Raw genomic sequence first — 22,115 nt, 5'->3', positions numbered from 1 at the left:
AAAAAGGGTATTTTTTGTTTTCTGTCAAACGTGCAAGAGTTTGTCGTCGTCGTCCCCCCCCCCCCCCCCCCCCCAAAAAAAAAGGTAAGATAAAATTAAAGTAAAGAGCTATAAAGCATGTGAAGCATGTGGTTCATGGTCTATTTCTTTTTTTTTTCTTTTAAGCACAGCATGGCATGAAAAAAAACATATAATCTTACTATCACTAACCACAGGACTGCGTTTAAGTCTTTTTTGTGTCTTGTTTTTAAGGAGCTGGACTCTGCTGCAGCGTCTGTTTTTGAGGTTTGCTTGGGGGCTTTTACAGAGTACCCCCCCCCCCCCCAATCTTCTAGTCAAAATAGGTGTAGGCTCCCGCCCTCCACTGGACCTAGAAGGTACTACAGGTGGGCTTCGAGATGTCATTTACAATAAGCAGCTTCTATTTTTAATCGATTAGCTAGATTCTTAATTCTTAAAAGATTTTACAAAAGTCAAAATAGTTATAGATAAATAGTTTTTTGTCTTTAAAACTTTTGCAAAGTTTAACACCAGAGAGGATGAACTTAGAATAAGATGCATTTTTACAGGCGGACTGGTTTGGCTTATTATTCGCAAGGGGTCGCCACAGCGGATGGATCCACATATTTGATTTGGCGCAGAGTTTTACATCCTCCTGGCGGGGATCTTGCACATATTACACAATCATTACACTCGTGCTTTGGTTCCAAAAACTGTATGTTAGTATTTTGTTTTGGTTTTTTTATCTTAAAGGAATTTTGAGTATAGTTTTGTAATTTGGTTTAAAACTCAAATACATTATTTGGCCTTTTTAAATAGAGCAGAAACTAATGAAACAAAGCCACAAGGTTTTAAATTACTTTACTTTTTCTGACTTATTTATGAGCCTGAACTCATTTAAATCTCAAAATTAGCTGTAAAGAACTGGAAATCTGTTGATGGCAAATCAGTTTTAACAAGTAAAACAGCAGAAGATCAAGATTAATGAATAAAAACACAAAGGAAATATTCAGCGACTGAAGGTTCGGGTGTGACACAAATTGTCATTTCAAACTGGGGAGTCTGAAGTTTGAAAATGGTTGTCTGCGGCATAAAGTCCATTCAATACCACATGCTCATGCTAAAACTGATCATGGGTGGATTTTACACAGTGGTTTGCCAATGTCTTTCAACCTGACGAGGCCAGGATCTAATAATGTCTTGTTAGTAATCGTGATTGACTACAACTGGTAGTTTCCCTTTGCAAGCATAAAAAGGATTTGTTTCACAGCACTTATTGGTCAATCCGATAAGTGCTGTGAAACAAATCATAGTAGCATCATGCTCTGGAGCTGTTTTGTTACCAGTGTTACTGATACACTGCACAAAGTGGATGGAATAATGAAGACTACCTTCAAATTCTTCAACTTCACCTCAAATCAACAGCTGGATGATATTAAACTTGGACACTTAAGCTGCTGGAAAGGCCTTCCCAAAGCCCAGACCTCTACCCTATTAAAAAAAAGTGTGTACTGCACTTAAAAATATAAATACAGGCCATTTTAAAAGCCAGGCCAGTGAGAGAAAACCATCCATTCATCCATCTTCTTCCACTTATCCACAGCTTGGTCATGAGGTAGCAGCTTATGAAGAGAAGCCCAGACCCCCCTCTCCCCGGCCTGGGTTTGTCCTAGGGCCTAGGGCCTCTTCCCAGAAAACCAAACAATTTAAATGAACTTCACCAATTCTGCCCAAATATCCAAAAGCATCCAGATCATACGCTTACAACTTTATAAGAGCATAAAAGCAAATATTAGCAGCTGTTGTCTTGTATTTTAGAACAGGGGAACAGTTCTTTGGTGTTTGAGCAGCATCCTCAAGGATCACCAGAAGGTGGCGCCCTCTCCTGCTGAACGGTGTTGGGTGGAAACAAACGTCAGCTTATTCTGGAGGGGTTTGGTTTCTTTGTTGTTATTTAATTTAGTTATAAAATCAGTTACACCTTCATGACTGAACGAACGATGGGCTGACAACCTTTGAAATTCTTTCCTGTAAAGTCACAGACAGGCTGACGCATCTTCCCAACGTAGCATTCAAGCGGTACCGACCGTGTTTATGTGAAATGCGACTTCACAGGCGTGCTGGGACAGGAGCAGGAGACCGTAGGTATGCCCGCTCCCCACCCTCTGCCTATCTCTCTGTTTGGATGTGTTTTTTCCTGCCTGAGGCCACACATTTCTATATGTTTAGCTCTGTGTTGTACAGGATTTTTAACGCGTACAACACAATGAAAGTTTTTTTTATGATTTGAAAAATTGTGCCACCTCTTTAAAGAGAAACACCCTTCTCTATTTTACGTCCAGATTCTTATAAATGACCTTATCGAGTAATCAAAAGAGATTTTGCGTGGTTAGGGTGGAGCTCTGAAAAGAACATTCAGATCCTTTCACTTTGAAATGGTGTCTTGGTCTTTCACCCGGTGTGAGTGTGCAGTGATTATTATTAAACCAAAACATGAAGTGAATCCAAACACTGGTTGTCACATGGAAAAGTGGCAGTGGATTTATTTCATATGCAGTAAAATAAGAAATAAATGGGAAGAAATAAAAACAACAACAACACAAAAATCATAACAAACGGTACCATGGGAGTTTATACAAAAATGGAAATTAGTTGCAAAGAAAGTGACACAAAAACTGAATGTCTCCAACATATTCTGAAAACTTTCTTTAAACTAAAAGAAAAAGTCTTTTAAGCTTTACAATAATCCCAGTTTAAATCTAAATACATGCTATTGGACCTTATTTCTAACATTCAATTCTAACATTTGCATAGGTTGTCACATTAATTGTCAGTTTATTAATAAAGAAGCATCCCATCCCACTACGCTACTTTGACCCCACCTGCAAATAAACATGCTGAAAACAGTAAACAGGTCTGAAATATGCCCCTTTAAAGCCAGCGCTCTTAAATGAGACCAGGCCAGGAGAAGTGGGAAGACTACTCCTACACGTAGTTTTTGCCTCCCGCAGGGTGGGACTGGGGGTAGCGTTGAGCCGGCCCAGCATCCTGCTTGGGGCAGTGGCAGCTGAGGAAGGCCCCTCCGATGATGACGAGAATGGCAGATGCCCAGCCGACGTACAGGGCACTTCCAAACTCATACCTGTGGATGAAACACAACACGCATTGTGCTTGAGTGTTTGAGGACTCGCATGGCCAGCTCAATACAAGATGTTTGTGTCTTTCTGTGTATATATATATATATATATATATATATATATATATATATATATATATATATATATATATATATATATATATATATATATATATATATACATATATATATATATATATATATATATATATATATATATATATATATATATATATATATATATATATATATATACATATATATATATAAAAAAAAACACCCAGCACGCCCCTGCGGGCGGTTTATCCTTCAAGCTCGGGTCCTCTACCAGAGGCCTGGGAGCTTGAGGGTCCTGCGCAGTATCTTAGCTGTTCCCAGGACTGCGCTCTTCTGGACAGAGATCTCCGATGTTATTCCCGGGATCTGCTGGAGCCACTCGCCTAGCTTGGGAGTCACCGCACCTAGTGCTCCGATTACCACGGGGACCACCGTTACCTTCACCCTCCACATCCTCTCGAGCTCTTCTCTGAGCCCTTGGTATTTCTCCAGCTTCTCGTGTTCCTTCTTCCTGATATTGCTGTCATTCGGAACCGCTACATCGATCACTACGGCCGTCTTCTTCTGTTTGTCTACCACCACTATGTCCGGTTGGTTAGCCACCACCATTTTGTCCGTCTGTATCTGGAAGTCCCACAGGATCTTAGCTCGGTCATTCTCCACCACCCTTGGGGGCATCTCCCATTTTGACCTCGGGACTTCTAGGTTATACTCGGCACAGATGTTCCTGTACACTATGCCGGCCACTTGGTTATGGCGTTCCATGTATGCCTTGCCTGCTAGCATCTTGCACCCTGCTGTTATGTGCTGGATTGTCTCTGGGGCATCTTTACACAGCCTGCACCTGGGGTCTTGCCTGGTGTGATAGACCCCAGCCTCTATGGATCTTGTACTCAGAGCTTGTTCTTGTGCTGCCATGATTAGTGCCTCTGTGCTGTCTTTCAGTCCAGCTTTGTCCAGCCACTGGTAGGATTTCTGGATATCAGCCACCTCCTCTATCTGCCGGTGGTACATACCGTGCAGGGGCCTGTCCTTCCATGATGGTTCCTCGTCTCCCTCCTCTTTCTTGGGTTTCTGCTGCCTGAGGTATTCACTGAGCACTCGGTCAGTTGGGGCCATCTTCCCAATGTATTCTTGGATGTTCCTTGTCTCATCCTGGACTGTGGTGCTGACACTCACCAGTCCCCGGCCCCCTTCCTTCCGCTTAGCGTACAGCCTCAGGGTGCTGGACTTGGGGTGAAACCCTCCATGCATGGTCAGGAGCTTTCTTGTCTTTATGTCAGTGGCTTCTATCTCCTCCTTTGGCCAGCCTATTACCCCAGCAGGGTACCTGATATATATATATATATATATATATATATATATATATATATATATATATATATATATATATATATATATATATATATATATATATGTATGTATGTATGTATGTATGTATGTATGTATGTATGTATGTATGTATGTATGTATGTATGTATGTATGTATGTATGTATGTATGTATGTATGTATGTATATATATATATATATATACCATAGCATTTAAATTTGGGTACATTTAAATTTGGGTACTAAAAAGGTTAAGTCTGCCCCACTAAACTTAGTCGGTGCTACATGTCAGAGTACCCACTCTTAAAGAAGGATTTCTTAAGAAATAACACAAAGTAAATACACTGTTATGTGTGTAGCATGTTTTTTGTGAATTTTAACAGAACGTGTTTTTAAAAATGCATAAAAAATGTCAGAACAACACGTGTTGTCTTTGAGCCGATGTGGCACTAACTCAAAGGAGCAGGTAAACATTTCAGGAAATAGACCTATTTCTTTGGTGCCAAGTGTGAAAATGTTGTGGGTTTGCACGGCTCACACGCCTGAATTTTTGTCGGGGACCGGACTCTTTCATTTCCCTTTGTGTGTGCTGTAATGCTGAATCTTGAGCTTTTTTTGGTCTCTGTCACAGAGACAGACTTTTTTTAATCTGATGTCTGTCTGTGGATTCACCAAAGAAACCTTCAGTGATACCTGATAAGGATTGTGGAGGGTTTCGTGTGACAGAGGAGATGCTCACCTGGAGTTAGTCGGAGTGAATGGATTGTAGAATTCCTTTGCTATGTTGCTGCCAAACCAGGAAGTTCCCGCCAGGGCAAGCAGACCTGGAAAATTGCGAGCACAAAAGCTTCTCTATATTGTTGGATTTTAGAGGTAACTACTTGCGCAGTTGTGTTATCTTTGACATATCTCGAATGCAAAACCTCACATTCTAAAACGATGTTCCAATGTAGCTGTGAATGCAGGTAAAAACAAAGAAGTACTATGTTACACTTTTTTAAAAAACCCATAAAAAGATGATTTAACTCTCACCAGCAAGAATAAAGATAATCCCTCCACTCAGGGCCACCTTATCCTTCAGCTCTGGAGAGTCGCTCATGACCGTAGTGCACTTCATACCCATCACTGCCACCAGGATGGAAATGAAGCACAGCACGATGGACGACACCATCAGCCCTCGTGTGCCCTGTATGTTTCCTGCAGACACAGAGAGGGTACGTTAGTCAGAGCAGGTTTCACTCAAGGCTTACTTCACTAAGAAGTAACTGGGTGGTTAGAGACAGTTGAAATCCCTCCAAACAGGGAGATACTTCACAGCAGTAGCACAGAAAACAAAATTTTACACGAGTGCCATTTTATTAGTCCATGTTTAACTGTTCTTTCTTTAACAATCAATCCTCAACAGACCACACATCACCTCTGTTACCTTTCTCTTCTAATCGAGGGCAACCCTTTAAGCCAGATTGCGTCTTTTTTGCGTCACGCTACAAACTTACTGAGAATCTAAATTTAACTGATCAAAACTGCATCTTCCTCATCTGGATGAAGACTCCCCATCAAGTGTTACCTTCAGATTTCTAATCCCGTCTCCCAAGAAACATTGCAGACTGTCCTATCACAAAAACATATAAATCATTTAAGTGCACACCAGAAAAATTGTACTTCTAACAAATAAATATGATTCTGAATAGAAGAGCTCACTCACAGCCTATTTGATCCTTTAGTTTTTGTTTTTCATGTTTTTGTTTTTATTTGTTCTATTCTTTTGTGTGTTGCTGTGTAGTTCTCTGTTGCGGGGCTTGTAGTGCAGTGTTCCTCACATTGTCTCAATCCTTGTTTAACTTCCACTGAATGAATGTGTTTCAGAAAAAAAGGGTAAAAGTGTAAAAAAAAAAAAGGAAAAGAAACACGTTCATCGAAGGGATTATTTTTAATCTGATAGTTGTGTTTTTTTGTAAAAATGTTTACACTTGACTGATTTGCAACACTAACAGCATGAAGTTTAAACTTTGTCTTTCATGTCTCTTTCATGACGTAGGTTATGGTATTTGACCAACATGTCTTTGCATGCAGGAGGTCTAAGAAGGAGAAGGAAAAAGGTGCACTCTCCCTTTAGTGACCTCGAGGCTTTGAAAGACCACAGACTTAAACATATTTTTTGTTCATAGAACAACCACAGTTCTACTTAAACTTCTAGCATTGGTATTGAAAGTAACTGTTCGGGTATTATTTGAATGTGCACCATTCACTATCTCATGACATGCTCCCCACCCAGCTAACTACCCCCTTCCACACCCAAAAAATAGAACAAGTATTTGATTTTGGACACTGTGTTACTCATAAACCCCTTATTCTCTGGCTATGACCGTCATCAGCATTTAATAATAATGAAGAAATATCACAAAAGGTAAAAACACGATGTATATAAAGCAGTACCTGGCAGCTGGAGGAGGGAGTCATATACTTTACACTGAACTTGTCCGGTGCTCTGACTCGCACAGGTCTGCCAAAGCCCTTCATACATCGCCTGAGCCGTGATGATGTTGTCCCCAACGTAGGCTGAAGCTTTCCACTGCACCATGATTGTGGCCGCGATGACGCCAAAGCAGCCAATGAGGGCCAGTATGAATCCGAGAAGCTGCACTCCAGCGTTTGCCATTGTTTGATGAATTAAAATAAGAATTTAAATGAAAATGGCAAAAGTTCTTTGGGGGAGTTTTTTGGTTGTTGTTGTTGTTGTTTTTTAAAGATATAAAGGTGAAAAAATGTTGCTCAATGATGTTCCCAGTGGGTTTGTGTTGGCGACCTGCTCCCAAATAAAGGCGCCTAATCACCTGTGCATCTTTAAGGAATGACCTGGAGGAGAGGGAGGATCCCCGAATGCCATCAACTCCTGCTAAAGTCAGGAGGTGCAGGGTGACACCTTCTGGCTGTGAAGGTCTTCTGCAAATAATAAAACCAAATGAACCCACACATACGCAGTGAACTCCAATAAAATCTTTTCTAAAGTAAGTAACAACAGTCAGTAAGAGCACTGTGAGCAGCAGTGATCATCTGTCCCATTGTTTGTTTGTTTGTTTTCACTTTATTTTTATAATTGAAGCAATATACAGAAATTCATTTAGTGAAAAAAATAGAAATACTGTAAAAAATAAAGCAAAATACACTCCACTGGCACTCTACCTATTCTGATTCAGCTTACACATGAAAAAAGGGACAAAGTGCACATTTATTAAACCACTAATCTCCATAAGTTATCTGTTGATTTTTATTCATTTTTCTTATCAATACAAACATTAATTCTAATAACAGAATATTTACATGCCATAAAATACAAATTATTATCAAATTATCCGCAGATCAAAGCCGAGTACTCCAGCTTTGGAACGTTAACCCTAAAATCTTAATAAGAAGGAAGTAGCATAGTTGATTGTATGATTCCTTACATTATTTCACACATGAATGATCTTCTCAGTGCGACTTCTCTCTGATTTACTTGTTCCGTGAAGAAACATTTGCTTTTGCTGGTTTGCTGAATTGCATGATAATCTTTTTTTTTTGTGGCCGGAAGCTGACCAGCGGGCAAAGGTTTTTCTTGCCTAACCCATACTTGTGTTGTTGTTTGCACTTTTTGTCAGCTGACTTCCAAGCCCACAGAGAAACTTGTCACAGTGTTCCTCGATCGCTGTAACACAGAGGTTTTTGTTTGCAGTGCATGAGTCTGAGCTTTTTTGAATTTCCTCTTTCTTTGTTGTTGGGTTTGTTTGTTTTTTTCAGTAAAAAATGGACAGAAATTTGGGTCTGATCCTGCTCCTGCTGCTTCTCTGCCACAAAGGCAGCGGAGAGTTTTGTCCATACCGATGTCAGTGTTTCACTCTGGTCCAGGTGCTATGTGCTGATGCAACAATGACGTCTTTACCAAAGAATATTTCCAGGGAGGTCAAGGACTTTATTGTAATGACTACGGCTGTGCAGTACCTGTTCTCTCACACTTTGGAGGGCAGTCCTCAACTCACCAAGCTTATTTTCCTGGATAATCAACTGAAAAGTATTCACTGTCGGGCATTCGAACATCTGACTGAGCTTCAGGAACTGGAGATCAGCGGGAACCCCTTGGATCATTTATTTCTAGGAACTTTTTCAAAGCAAGGAAATTTGACTAAACTGCTGCTCAACTTCAACAGGTTCCAGACGGTGCTTCCTGGTATGTTTGACTCCTTGAAACAGCTAGAAACTCTGCAAATGAAGGGCAACGTCATATCAGATCTACCTCCGTTTCTTTTCCTGAACCTTCAAAAGCTGCGTGTCCTGGATTTGTCCCAAAATAAGCTTGAGGGAGTAAAAAAAGAAACTTTTTGTGGTCTGGAAAAGTTAGAGATCTTGAAAATGAACAACAACCTCCTCAGCAATTTTACATCTGACACATTTCACAATGTTTCTCAGCTGACAGAGCTTCATCTGGAAGGGAACATGATAACAAAACTTGATGATGGCATCTTTGCTGTGTTAACTGAATTGCAGGTGCTGAATCTCCGTGGGAACCTTCTTACAACCTTTAGCGATAAAGTGTTTGGATTTGAGGGCTCAAATTTGTCGGAACTGAACCTAAAAGGCAACAGACTAACTGAGCTGTCCTCTCTAAGCAGTCTGACTTTACTTACCAACCTCATCCTGTCCTCTAACCAGCTCTCCAACCTTACTGGAGACATTTTTAGAAATGTTACAGCCCTGATGATCCTGGACCTGTCTGAAAACCAGATCACTTCACTGCCCGAAACAATCTTTAATGATCTGTCTGAGATTAGGACAATCTACCTGCAAAAGAACAATCTCAGCACTTTGGATGCCAAACTGTTCAAGAGCCAGGAATTCATTCAGCAGCTCTACCTGTCTGACAACCAACTGGAGAGTCTCCCAGAGGACCTTTTCGACCATTTTATCCTGCAGTACACCGTGAGGCTGCATGGAAACCCTTGGAAATGTGACTGCCACATATGGTACCTGCATGACTGGGTGTTGGAAAACAGCAAAACCATGGAGATGCTGGACAGGGTGGTATGTGAGAGCCCAAACTTTTTGAAAAAACAGGCGGTCATGTCCATCAACAAGGATCAGCTGGTCTGTCATTTGTCCAGAGATGAGATGCCAGATCTCAGCACCTGTAGCCTACAAGCATCAAATGGCATCATGATCATAAAGTGTAAAGTAGATATATGTTCTCCACTGACAGTGAAGGTACAGTTTCAGAAGGAAGATGGCAACATTAAGGAACATATTGTGAAAAATGAGCATGAACCCTCACAATGTAGCAACGAGACACTGATCGAGAGCCCCATTCAGTAGTTTTCAGACTTTTTCTGGGTGCAAATTGTTTCACACTCAGAGTCACGTTATATGTTCAGTGACTGCCAGAGTCAATACTCTAAACAAACCTCTAACTCACCAGCTGACTAGTATACATAAATGTGACTGAATGATAAGAAAGGTAGATGAACCTTTTTTTTTTAAAAAGTTCAAAGTTCAACTCAATTTCCAAAGATCCTGTCACTGCTCAAAGAAGCAATGAGTGAGCTGTCAGTCATCTGCTAACACGTGCTTTTCCTGTGATTAAAACTCCAGTAGACGTCAGTGCTTCTCTCCTCTGTGTAAACTGCCAATGCTAGTCCCCTCAAACAGAACAGTCATCACTGACACAGTGCAGAGTAGTTATGAATATGTTTTTGTTTTCAGCAAGTTTGAGGTTAGTTTCCTGTGAACAAATAATTGAGTAAAACGTAATATTTGCTTCATGAAATTACTGGATTGAATTTTCAAGGCAGGAAAATGTATTAATCCTTAAATCAGGGATAGAAATTGTATGAAGAGTCTTGAAAGGCATGTGGTGTAAAAATCACCATACGAACTACCATGAAGTGAGGGCCATCTGATATCCCTGTATCGGTGTTGTTCCTGCATCATCATCATCATAAGTTTCTCCAGGACTGACTTTGCAGCTAACTAACAATTGTTGTCTGTCAGCTTGAAATGTGGAATAAAAAAAGGGGGGGGGAATGTCTTTGTTTATATAAAACTGTCTTCTAGAACAAATGGAAACAATTCTAGGTGTGTTCTTTATTAATTTATACAATATCATATACTGGTATGTATTATCAAGCTAGGTTTGCTGTCAGCCAAATTTAGCTTTCTCAATGTTGGTTTGCTAGGGATAGCTTTTAATAGCGGTAGCTAACTTTTTGGCTAATGCTAACTCAATTCTCAGACAACATGACTGATGGTCAGTTGTAATGCTGATCCTGGACTGACATTGCTATGATAATGTCAGAACAACACCAACCCAGAAATATCAGATCACGCAGCAGGCTACACCATGAGCTGGTCACCGGGCTGTCACAGGGCTAACACAGTGAACTTTTGGGAAATTTGACTACACTAGCTTGTATGTAGATCTGACCACACATGACAGCCATTGCTCCCCATGTGTATCACTGAGCCTTGGGCACCTATGACTCTGTCACTCAAATCCTCACACTTGCTCATTTTTTTTGCTTCTAACACATAAACTTTGAGGACAAAATGTTCACTTTCTCTTTAATATATCCCACCCACTAACAGCTGCCACGATGAAGAGATAATCAGTGTTATTCACTTCACCTGTCAGTGCTCATAATGTTATGCCTGATCGGTGTATGTCATAAGCTAACTGTGGCTTGTTTACCTAATATCATCATCAGAATATGATCATAGCAGCCGGCAGTAAGTAGTGCAGTAATTTTCTGCAGTGGAGCAGAAGGGCAAAGCAGCTAAATGAATATACTTACACTATTGCTCAAAAGTCTTGAAAAATGTTTTTATATTCAAAAGAAAAAGACAATTTATTTTCATTTGCAATAACAAAAAATGATTACAAGTGTTCCAACTGATCTATTTACAGCATTTCTGTGTGATCTGATTGCTCAGAGAAGTGCAGCCTATTCAGTGGAGATGAAGTGACAAAATATTACTTCAGAAATTTCCCACATAGAACGGGTTTCATTTCTTAGAAGAGACAGTGATCACACCCACAAAACGCCCACAGACTGTCCAAAGAATAGCCAAAGATCAGTCACCAGATGAACTTGATAAACTTGCTTTAGGTTACGCAATATACCACTGGATCACAGGGGCGATCTTACTGAAAACAGGCCTCTTTGTGTCTATGTACATAAACTATGTACTGAATTTATGATGTATGATTTGAGTAATTATTCATTTTCACTTAAAGCATTTCTTTAATATTATTATTTATTTTTCAAAAAAAATTTCCTTCTCTTTCTTTTAAAAACAGGAATATTTCAAAGTGACCCCAACCATTTAAGCTGCAGTGTGCATTACATCTCACCACTGCCTTTGGCACGCACATATATTGAGGTTTTTACTTGGCTGTGGAGTGGGTGGACTATTCATTGCAGTTCTTCAAAAGTATGTCGGTATCAAGCAGCCATCCTCTGATCAATCTCACTGCTGCTGCACACTGGGAGGGATAATAAAGATTGAGGGAGGAGGAGAGCCCCAGCGCAACAAGGCACACAGATGGCTACACCTTGAATACAGCACTTTCACCCGTGGTTAATAAGGGTCAAATGCCAAGGGGTCAATTGGGTCCTCGTTTTGAGGTGACTGACATCCCAATTCAAGTGGTGGCATACTTATTTCCAGAGTTTGGAGGGTTGTCCTTAAGCTGGAGGTAATCCTCACTTGACTCAAAGTCTGAAAACAGAACATTTAATGTTAAAAGTACAGCTAATGAGCAGAAAGAGATATGGAAGTCGTTAAATGCATATCTCTGTTCAGTGAGCGTGCTGGCATTTAAATGAATAGAAAAGAAACTAATAGGATGTGTCACAGTTAGCAGTGCAGTTGCTGAAGAATGTTTTTGAGGCTGTTTCCTTTGGAATTAAGGTTACTTAGAGTTATGCAGGAATTATATTGTGAAGTAAATCAAGTCAAATCTAACTGATTCATTTCATGGTATTGATGTGGCCTTTTGAAAGCAAAATGTTGCCAATCAACAGGTAGACACTAGATGTTGGAGTTTAGCGGCTAAACTAACAGATGAAGACTTGATGAAGAACTAGTGGGTCAGAGTTGTGTCTACATAACGAAACCCAGCACTGAAAACTGGATGCTTGAAATAAAACAGCTGAAAGCAGCCTAAAAATGAGAGCAGGATAAATTAACTGCAATTTACAAAAACTAAAACAATGAACTGATACTCTGAAGCTTTGTGCACAGAGATGAGATTAAAGATCTCCTCAGTTTATCATTCAAGTGATCACATTTTTAGGCTACTATAAAAGAAAATCCTTTTTTTTTTTTTTTTTTTTTAAACTTCCTGGAATTCAGGTCTCCTAAAAATTATTATTGGGATACTGGGAAGTTTTGGTAGAGTTTAAGTTTTGCCACAAGAAATGAAGAGGTTAATGTAGTTATCAACACTAAATCACCTGCCAGCATCCATCACTGGTAATTGCTCAGCAGAGTTACAGCAGCAGTGTTTGAGAGCAACCCAATGAGTAGGAATGAAAAGCTGCTTTTCCCCCACCCATGGTCACATCTCATCTCTGTATCCAGCTTAGTGGGCATTTAGCACCGGACACCACACTCCACACAGCAGCTCTTCAGATCGAAGAGAAGAGAAACAGAGGGGAGGGAGACATTATCCGGTGAGGCGCACAATGTCCAAAACAACACAAAGCACTGGGGAAGATGGTTTCCCACAGAGTTTAGACTGGTCAGTGAGAAGGGAGGTGGCGAGGGCAGGGCAGGGTCCTCAGGACAAAGACCAGAGGTCATCTGAGGCTCAGTGCTTGTGGCGAGAATTTGGGACTTTACTTTTTTTGATGGGAAAATGTTAACTAATTTCACACTGAGTCGCTGAATAAAATTTTATAACTGATCTGAAACACTGAACTCAATGTTGAGGACAAAAAATTTTTACTTGTACTTCAAACACCATGATTATGGTTTTTGTCTCTCAGCCTTATTTAAATGAGTTTAGTCTGTCATGAAATGATAACCAACACCAGTTGCTATCATGTGGGCAGGTGTCTATTAGGTCCTCTCTCTCACACAGCCGAGAAGGGTGAATGCGATGACCTAAGCATCTCGCGAACACAAATGGGCCATTTTGCACTCTCAAACTGTGAACCTTGCTTACAAACAAGGGTCAATATTTACCCCTCAGTGCACCCAGACCCCTGGATGGAAGCTTAATTGGTGGTGCTGACCAAATTAAGAACAGCTGACCTGATGTGGGTGTTAAGTGGACGGGGAGATGTTACTAGAATGGAAATCTTTTAGCATGCTGGTACACTGCCCTTTGTTTTGTCAGTCCCTATTGGAGGATAACAAGAGGCTATAAGCTCCTTATCATCACATTACATTTATGAAGGATGAATCGGGAACTATGGCCCTCTGGACCCCCATCCTCAAAAATAGCTATCCTTGTTTTGTGCCCAGCTGGTTTTATTATGCCTGCAAGCAGCACTTCATTCTATACTTTTGGTCGGACACTGAAATACCTTCTATGCTCCATCCTCCAGCAGCAAAGATCCTATAAAACAATATGTGTTTCACACATTTGGGTTTGTTAAAACATTGCCAGTTTATTTTCCCTGGTTTATTTTATGAATTCAATGCAGACAAGTCATGTTTCCAGGTTTTGATTAAAAACCTACTTTCACTTGCAGTTGTACATGTAATGTGGATTTCACAGATTGCAGGCCACTGCTTGTGTTGCAGGCCACATCAATTCCTATCAGTTCAATTCCGTTTTATTTGCATAGCACCAAATCACAACAGCAGTCACCTCAAGACCACAAGGTAAAGACCCAATAGCAATACAGGGAAAACCCCAACAATCAAAGGATCCACTTTGAGCAAGCACCTGGTGACAGTGGGAAGGAAAAATTCAATTTTAACAGGAAGAAGCCTTCTGCAGGACAAGGTTCAGGGATGAACAGGCATCTGTCAGGACTGGTTGGGAGTGACAGGAGAAAGAGAATCCTAAAAGCGTTAAGAAAATGTAATGCAGTTATCATTTTTAACCACCTATAAATCAGTCATGCTGCATCATGCAATGTAATTAGTAACTGCATTTAAACCCTTTCAAAGATGTTTTTATTAGAAGTGAACACCAAACAACAGAGAAAACAATCAGATGTACGTACCTACCCACTAAGGACACTTATTGTCGTCAGTTGTTCAACAGTGTCCCTTGGACTAGGATGGCAGATGGAATAAGTAGATCGAGGCCTGAGGCTGTTGCCAAACCAAGCCAACTTTTTTTAGAAAGCGTTTTAAAAACAGCAACCACTGACCAAAGTGCTGGACAAAGCACTGAAATACAACTTAAATAAAGTTTAAATAAGTAAAAGTAAATAAATATAAAAATAATTTGAATTAAAATTACTACACAAAATAAGAGCATCAGCACGATACAAGATTTGGGAGCCGCTACAGCAAAAGCCCTTTCTCCTCTGAGCAGCTCCTCTGTGTCCTCCACATCCAAGAGTACTTGCACCATCTGCAGACAAGACAAGGAAGACTGGCTAAAATCAACATATAGAGTTACAGTAATCCAAGTGAGTTATAATGACGGCATGGATTACTGTTTCAAAATGATCTTTTGATAGAATGTTTTTTTTATTTTAGCCAGCTGTCTCAGCTGAAAGAAGCTAGATTTTACCAATGCGCTGATTTGACTGTCCAATCTAAAATTCTTGTCCATCCTAAAAATCATGCTTCTGACAATAAGCTTTACATACTGAGCCACTGGGCCTATGTCGACAGAACAAGCCTCACCAGTGACGCTAGGCCCAAACACAATAACCTCTGCCTTCTTTTGATCAAAATTTAGGACGTTTAGCACCATTTAGGTTTTTAATTCCTCAAGGCACTCAGCTAAAGTTTCCATGGAGTAGGCATCCTTCTGTTTTAGGGAACATAAACCTGAGTATCATCTGCATAACAATGGAGAGCAATTTTGTACTTGCTAAAATTAGAAGCAAGAGGCAGCAGATATACAAAATAGCAGAGGCCCAAGTATCGAGCCCTGCGGAACCCCACAAGACAAAGGAGCAGAGGAACATCTGAAATCACGTAGTCTAAGGTTCTCTTGGAAAGGAAGGATTGGAACCACTCCAGAACAGTGCCACAAATGCCTACCCTGAGCTCTAAACAAGACATTAAAATATTAAGATTCGCTGTGTCAGAAGTGACAGTTAAGTCTAGAAGAACTAGCATCAGATAGTCCCCTGCATCTGTAGCCAGGAGGATGTCAGTAAAAACCACCAGCAGTGCAGATTCCATGGATCATCCATCATCCATCCATCCATCCGTCCATTCTCTTCCACTTATCCTTGTCAGGGTCACGGGGAGGCTGGCGCCTATCCCAGCTGTCTCTGGGCGAGACGTGCGGTACACTCTGGACAGGTCGCCAGTCTGTTGCAGGGCTAACACATAGAAACAGACAACCATTTTACGTTCACACCTGTGAAAATTTTTGAATTACCAATTAACCTAACCCCACTAAATGCATGTCTTTGGACTGTGGGAGGAAGCCAGTGTACCCGGAGAGAACCCACGCAAACACTGGGAGATGCAAACTCCACACAGAAAAACCCTGGCGTGATGGTGGACCTTCTTTCTGTGAGGCAACAGTGCTTACCACTGTGCCACCATGCTGCCCGTGCTATGAAGAGACTTAAAACCAGATTGAAAACCGTCAAGAACATCATGTTTCACTAAAAATGCCACAAATACACTGTGAACAATTTTCTCCATAATTTTTTAAAGAAAAGGAAGCTTGGAAATAGACCTAAAGTTAGATAACAGGGTAGGATCAAGGCAAGGTTGTTTTTTTTTTTTATTAGTGGTTGCACTGTTTGCATCCTTAAAAATTTTAGGAACAACACCTGAGGACAGGCTGCTGTTAATAACCTCACGACAGATGGGATCACATCACAGGGGGGAACCTGAGGCCTTCAGGTGACCAAATAAAGTCTCATAAACGACGGTCTCACTGAAGACTCGCAGTAACTACGGGGCCGAGCAGAATTTCACCTTTATTACATTTCTGCCTAATACCTTCAAATTTAGACACTTTGCAATCACTTTTACAACTGTTTCTTACACCATTCTAGCACTACATCCTCCACTTTAAGAGCTTCATTTTTTGGTGCTGGCTATGATATCTGGCTGTGGAATTCATCGCTCATGTATTTTGTTTCAGGTCTCTTTGGCACTTGGATTACTGAGAGTTCTCTCTAACAGCGTGGCTCATTATATGCTAAATCTAACAGTATACCCATTTGCTATAAAGTCCTTGTTTTTCAACGTTGCATTTGTATTTCTGGCTCTGCTCAAACTCATGGTGAAACAGCAAACTCCTGTGTAATAGCACAAACTTCGGGGGTAAACTGAAAGTTACTCTTATTAAAGGCTCTTGTTACATTAGAGAGATAGACAAAATTAAAAACATGTGACTTATGGTGGGCTTTTATAAGCTTGTTCTGTCGGGTTTTTGTTGCTTTGATCTGATGTAGCTGATATTTGACTTTAAAGGACTATTATTGCATGACGTTCTTCCTAAATTCCCCCCCTCTGGGTTGTTAAGATTTTCAAAAACAACCAGCTAAATCAAAAAGTGATGAATTGGAGCGTGGCGACAAAGAGTATTGTTCATTCACCATTGATATTGAGCGCATAATCTATTCATTAGCCTTGATGTGAACCACTGGTGACTACTTCGACCCCCATCAACACCATAACAACCTTAAGAACAATAGTAAGGCGATTCACCCACAGAGGTGGAGGCGCTGGAGGTTTCCGGTGTGTGTCAGAGGGAGACGGTTGTGAGAAGCAGGGAACCTGTCACTTTTGCCACTCTGATTTTGAGGGGAGGCCATCAATCATGGAGCTAAGTAATAGGGGCAGGGTCTACCCGTCTTCATGTTTACCAGTCTATGCTTTACGGCGTTTTGGAGAAACTGCAACAACGTGGGGTTTTGATTCGGGAGGGGGGCGGCAGATAAGCAACAATAAGACGAGACATGAGATGAAGGCACAGACACCAGCAGGAGTCATGATCTATTGAAGCCGCTCTGTCCAAAGCCCCTTCACAGAGTCTGTCTCATATACACAGCGATAACCTGTCAGCACCTCAGAGCTCGTCTTATCTGAATGGCACAGCTTTGCCTGAAGAGTTGTCAGAAAGCCTTTAAAACCAGGACCTTTGGGAACAGCCAACAATAAGCCTTCTTTAGCACGGTGAAAGTGACAGCATGGTCCTCCCCCGCTCCCAGCCATAAAACCTCTTCCTGGATAAACAAGGGGAAAGGCCCTTTATGAAGATGGAGAGGGTCACAAAGAGAGGAGCCATTGAGCCACCGAGGGGCCCGTCTTTGTTTTTGTCTTTCCGAGGGTGTTCTCAAAGGATGCTCTGATAGGAGGGGGCAGCTCTATTTTTGTCTTTTAGTCCTCCTTAGCGTCGATCTTCTTGCAGCTCTGCCAAAACAGAGACGTGAACTTAACACGACTGAGTCGTTTGCACAAGTTGAGTTTAATGTTTTTGACAGGGTGGCAGACGTGTTAATTTGGTTCATTTAGTAAGAAATTCAGATTTAAATTCAGTTCCTTAAATTTAGTTAATCTAAATGCTTCTCTGTTAGGATCAAATCCCTTTAAATTCCATGGATTTGAAATCAGAAGCCGTCAAATGACTATGGATGGTGTGAGTGTTTGCCTTCAGAGGTGCCACTGTGTGACGCTGTCAAAGAGAGGCCCCGTCTTTTGGTGACAGGCTCCCAGGTCAGTTGATGGGTTGCCAGATTTAAGGCAACATGCTGATGGAGCTGCGTTGTGTTGGGAGTGTGAATGAGGGGCACCTGTGACCTCTGGTCACGCTCTGCTTGCAGCCCGCTGTGCGAGCACCACGCTCAGGACACACGCTGGGACAGTCAGGCCTTCAACTGTCCACCACAGGGGTTGGAGCGTCTCTGCAGGGCTGCTGCAGAGAGGGTGTTTTACATCATCGTACTCACATCATCAAATTGTTTCAGACACATTTACAGCCTGCTTTGTCAAAAAGTTTAAATAACAGCATCAAATTTTTCGAAATTTAATCCGCATTTAATCCTTGAGTAATACCGGGATCTTATCATGACTGGTCTTCCAGTTTATTTTAACATGATTTCCCATCTGGCAGCAGCACAAGCAGGGCTGCGCGTGTCTGCAGAAGCCAACACGCCCTCCTCTCTGGGCTGGCAGCACGCCTTTTAGATTCAACACAGCCTCTCAGGTTCCACACCTTCTTAGAGAGGTATTTAGTTCCAGCAGAAAACAGATTTCTCCTAACTGCAGAAGGGATGACAAGTGATAACACGACACACAGGAGGGGGTCTATTTTTAGAGGACTGCTTTGAGATGGTTTATAGTTATAAGTATAGCAATTAACAGCATTTTCTGTAAGCAACATAGACTGAACTGGACCCTAAACTAGGGGAATGCAGTAACACTGATATCATAAGCCATTCAAGTGTGATGGGTAATGTAAAAGTATTTTTTTGGAGAAAAAGAAAAAGTCACCAATCCTGCAAGTATTGCTGTAAACATAAAACCATTTTATTTATTTCAGAAAATACAGTGCTTTTCGGGAGCTTCTCAGCCCAGAGGCAAAATAAACTGTGCAGTATCAAAAATAGAAACCCCACAGTAAGAAAAGAGGCCCAGAATAACTTTTATAGTCCATATAAAAAACATAACTGTGTCTAAAGTTTCCTCAGTGTAATAACAAAATGTACAAAATATACAAAAATAGGATTTACAGTGTGAAAGTACTCTTCTCCTCAAAATCTACTCCTTCCTACCACGGCCTCCACACAGAGTCTGAGGTGACAGCCGGTGCAACAGGTGACACGTGGTGACCATTCTGTGCGGTCAGAGGTCCGAGGGCTGCACTGGGCACGAGAAACGCAAACTGTCCATCGGGCGTGGGCACCACTTGGAAGCCTCCATAGAGTTTCATCGATTCTGGGGGAGCGTGCATGAGCGAATTGCTTTTGCAGGGTATCTGTGGGACTGAAGCGACTGGAATCTGTGTGCCGGTCTGTCCGAGTCCAACCGCACCGAGGTGAGGTCCATAGAAGTTCAGAGTATTGATTTGGGCCACGCAGGCTGCCAGGTGGCTGAGGAGGCGAGTCCTCACCTCTGTGTTCACCCCTTCGCACGTGGACAGGAAACGGGTGACTTCTCCTACACACTCACTGAATCCGGCTCTGTATTTACCCAGAACGAAGGGGTCTGTGTTTGCAGCAGCTGGAAAAGAAAAGAAAAATGCATAAATACAGACAGACAGATAAATAGATAGATGGAGAGATGCATGTGAAATGAATACTACAGGGCAAACATACATGCGGGTTGGGCAATAAATCTTGGAGAAAGATGGGCCATGTGTGCCATCTAAAGTTACTCCTCCAAGACTCAGTGCTCTCCAGTAAACATCCAGAAATGGCAGTTACATACCAGTCATCTGAAGTCGCTGCAGGTTCCTGAGGTGCTTCACAGTCATCTCAAGGATGTCAGCCTTCTCCAGTTTAGAGTGTCTGGAGCTCTAAATAGAAAAAAAATATTGAAAATTTTAAATTTGCTTTTTTAATTCACAGATGTTTACATCTAACTGGATTGTTAGCCTGTGCGTCTCCTTACGTCTTTCTTGAGTGCGTCCAGGATGAGGGTCTTCAGCTGACCCAGGCTCTCATTGATGCGCGCGCGTCTTCGCTTTTCCATGATTGGTTTGGAAGACTTGGAAGAGGGGGGGGGGAACGCAGTTTAGACAGTTTTTCGTAGAAATATCAAACAATTAAACACCGGTGTAAAGAGCTCATTTAACCGACCTTTCTGCTCTCTGTCAAAGCCCGGGGTTTCTCGGGCGTGGAGTCGCCACTTGTAGGGGTGGCAGCCACAGCGGACGGAGATGCTCTCTCTAAAGTACCGGCTGGCATCTTCAGTTCAGTATCAGTAAAAGAAAACCAGCAGAAGCGGTCTGCGAATACCCAGCAGTAAAAAGTCCAGTTCAGTGTGTCCCGCCTTCTCCTGGCAGACCTCGGAGATCCTCGTCGATGACAACACCACCACTCAAAAGCGACTTCTGTCCACTCGCCAAGCTGACATCCAGACCGCTCCTGTTACGGGCTCCTCGGGTTTCTTTTATACAGCTGGGGCCTGCACGCGAGCGGCTCGTGTGCAGGTTCCCTGGGTTTCAGCCGTCTGTCCAATGAGCGCGCGGGACACGGCGCCGGGGAGGCGGCGGGCTCGTGCGACAGGACGCTCTCATTGGCTACCTGTCAGGATGCTGAAAGAGTGTTTTACAAAGGCAGCGTGAGTGAGGAGAGAAATGTCTGAGCACCAGTTCTCCTGCTGCAAATGAGGCGTCCCGCTCCACTAAAGACGCCACTGATGTGCTCTCGGGGTAAAACAAACAGCACGCTGTTTTATCTGTTTTTAAACGAGACTGTAAAACATAAATTAAAGCTGCTTTTCCGCTTTGTTTGTGTCTCTCTTGTGCTGGATAAAAACTTACAGCTAAAATATGTAGTCATTAAATTTCAGTTTGATTGTCTTAATTTCGTTTCTCCTCGAATTAATTCAGTGTTTGTTTGTTTTTTGCTTTAGACTAATCTAATAATAATAATTTTAAGATTAATATAAGACCTCTCCTGTGTCAAGCGTCTCTTACTTTTCTTCCTGTTAATTATTCTCTTCATATTTTTTTAAAAGAAAAGGTTTCAAAGATGTTTCTTTACTTGGCGTTTGTCTGTGCGTTTAACTATATAAAAAAAAGAGCAATCATTAATTTCATTTATTTGCGATCAGTCAGCACTTTTCTCCTGAGCCTAAACTGTCTTTGCTCTACACCTTTTCGTTTGGAAGGTGAGCGTTGATTGTGTCCATTATTATTGACATTTAAAACAAATATTGGAGAGGAGGTTACGTTTTCCCGTCTTGTATTTAAATTAGTTACTTTAAAATGTGTCTAGATCAGGGGTGTTAACCGTAAGGCCCAGAAGCCAGAATCAGTCAGCAAAGGAAAATGTGAAAAATATTATGGCATAAATGTTGAACTTTTAGCTGGATTTTCAGGTTTTACGGCATTTCCTATGGATGGCCCCTATTTACTGTCTACTATACAAATATCTGTTTGTCTGTGTGTTTGTCATGCTGAAGAACTGACATGTGCTGTTGAAATGGCACTTGCTTTCTTATATTAAGATATCTCCGGGATTCAGTCTATTGTTAAACTTCCTAACACTGACAGAAAGTGGAGTTTCAATGTTCCGGACTTTGATGTGTATTTGCGTGACTGTACATGTGTTTTTGTGTGTTTTTGTGTACTGAGAGGAATATCTCACTCGCATTCACACTCCCAGTTTCGTTGGGGAGGGGTGGGACGGGGTTGTTCACTGAGTGCTTCTGAATTTGAAGTAAAGAGTTTCTGACACACTCCAGGCCTGATGTCCAGTGAAGAAAATCTCTGAAGCACTGAGCTGTCTTCAC

At 41.5% G+C, this 22,115-nt stretch overlaps 3 protein-coding genes across 3 annotated transcripts; 1 reads left to right on the top strand and 2 right to left on the bottom strand.

Annotated features, from left to right (window-relative positions):
* Positions 1 to 2,511: 2,511 nt before the first annotated feature.
* cldn1 (claudin 1) lies at positions 2,512 to 7,369 on the bottom strand. The gene is made up of 4 exons (XM_085389495.1): positions 6,960 to 7,369; positions 5,556 to 5,720; positions 5,263 to 5,347; positions 2,512 to 3,142 (listed from the first exon to the last, which is right to left on the bottom strand). The coding sequence occupies exons 1-4, from the start codon at positions 7,180 to 7,182 to the stop codon at positions 2,986 to 2,988; spliced, it is 630 nt and encodes a 209-aa protein (XP_085245621.1). The 5' UTR covers positions 7,183 to 7,369; the 3' UTR covers positions 2,512 to 2,985.
* Positions 7,370 to 8,209: 840 nt separating this feature from the next.
* On the top strand, positions 8,210 to 10,712 carry LOC146648404 (uncharacterized). Its single transcript, XM_085389494.1, has one exon. It carries the CDS (start codon positions 8,307 to 8,309, stop codon positions 9,864 to 9,866), a length of 1,560 nt encoding a protein of 519 aa, XP_085245620.1. The 5' UTR covers positions 8,210 to 8,306; the 3' UTR covers positions 9,867 to 10,712.
* An 8,437-nt stretch (positions 10,713 to 19,149) lies between these two features.
* On the bottom strand, positions 19,150 to 20,761 carry LOC146648403 (transcription factor HES-1-B-like). The gene is made up of 4 exons (XM_085388710.1): positions 20,456 to 20,761; positions 20,268 to 20,363; positions 20,085 to 20,172; positions 19,150 to 19,877 (listed from the first exon to the last, which is right to left on the bottom strand). The coding sequence occupies exons 1-4, from the start codon at positions 20,561 to 20,563 to the stop codon at positions 19,426 to 19,428; spliced, it is 744 nt and encodes a 247-aa protein (XP_085244836.1). The 5' UTR covers positions 20,564 to 20,761; the 3' UTR covers positions 19,150 to 19,425.
* Between the last annotated feature and the right edge of the window lie 1,354 nt (positions 20,762 to 22,115).

The sequence above is a fragment of the Rhamphochromis longiceps genome, linkage group LG18 (assembly GCF_057381845.1).
Source record: "Rhamphochromis longiceps isolate RC_006_pf linkage group LG18, R_longiceps_female_GT1.1, whole genome shotgun sequence".
NCBI classification, from domain to species: Eukaryota; Metazoa; Chordata; class Actinopteri; order Cichliformes; family Cichlidae; genus Rhamphochromis; species Rhamphochromis longiceps.
The sequence above is the reverse complement of the archived record's forward strand: the minus strand, read 5'-3'. Positions and strand labels throughout refer to the sequence as shown.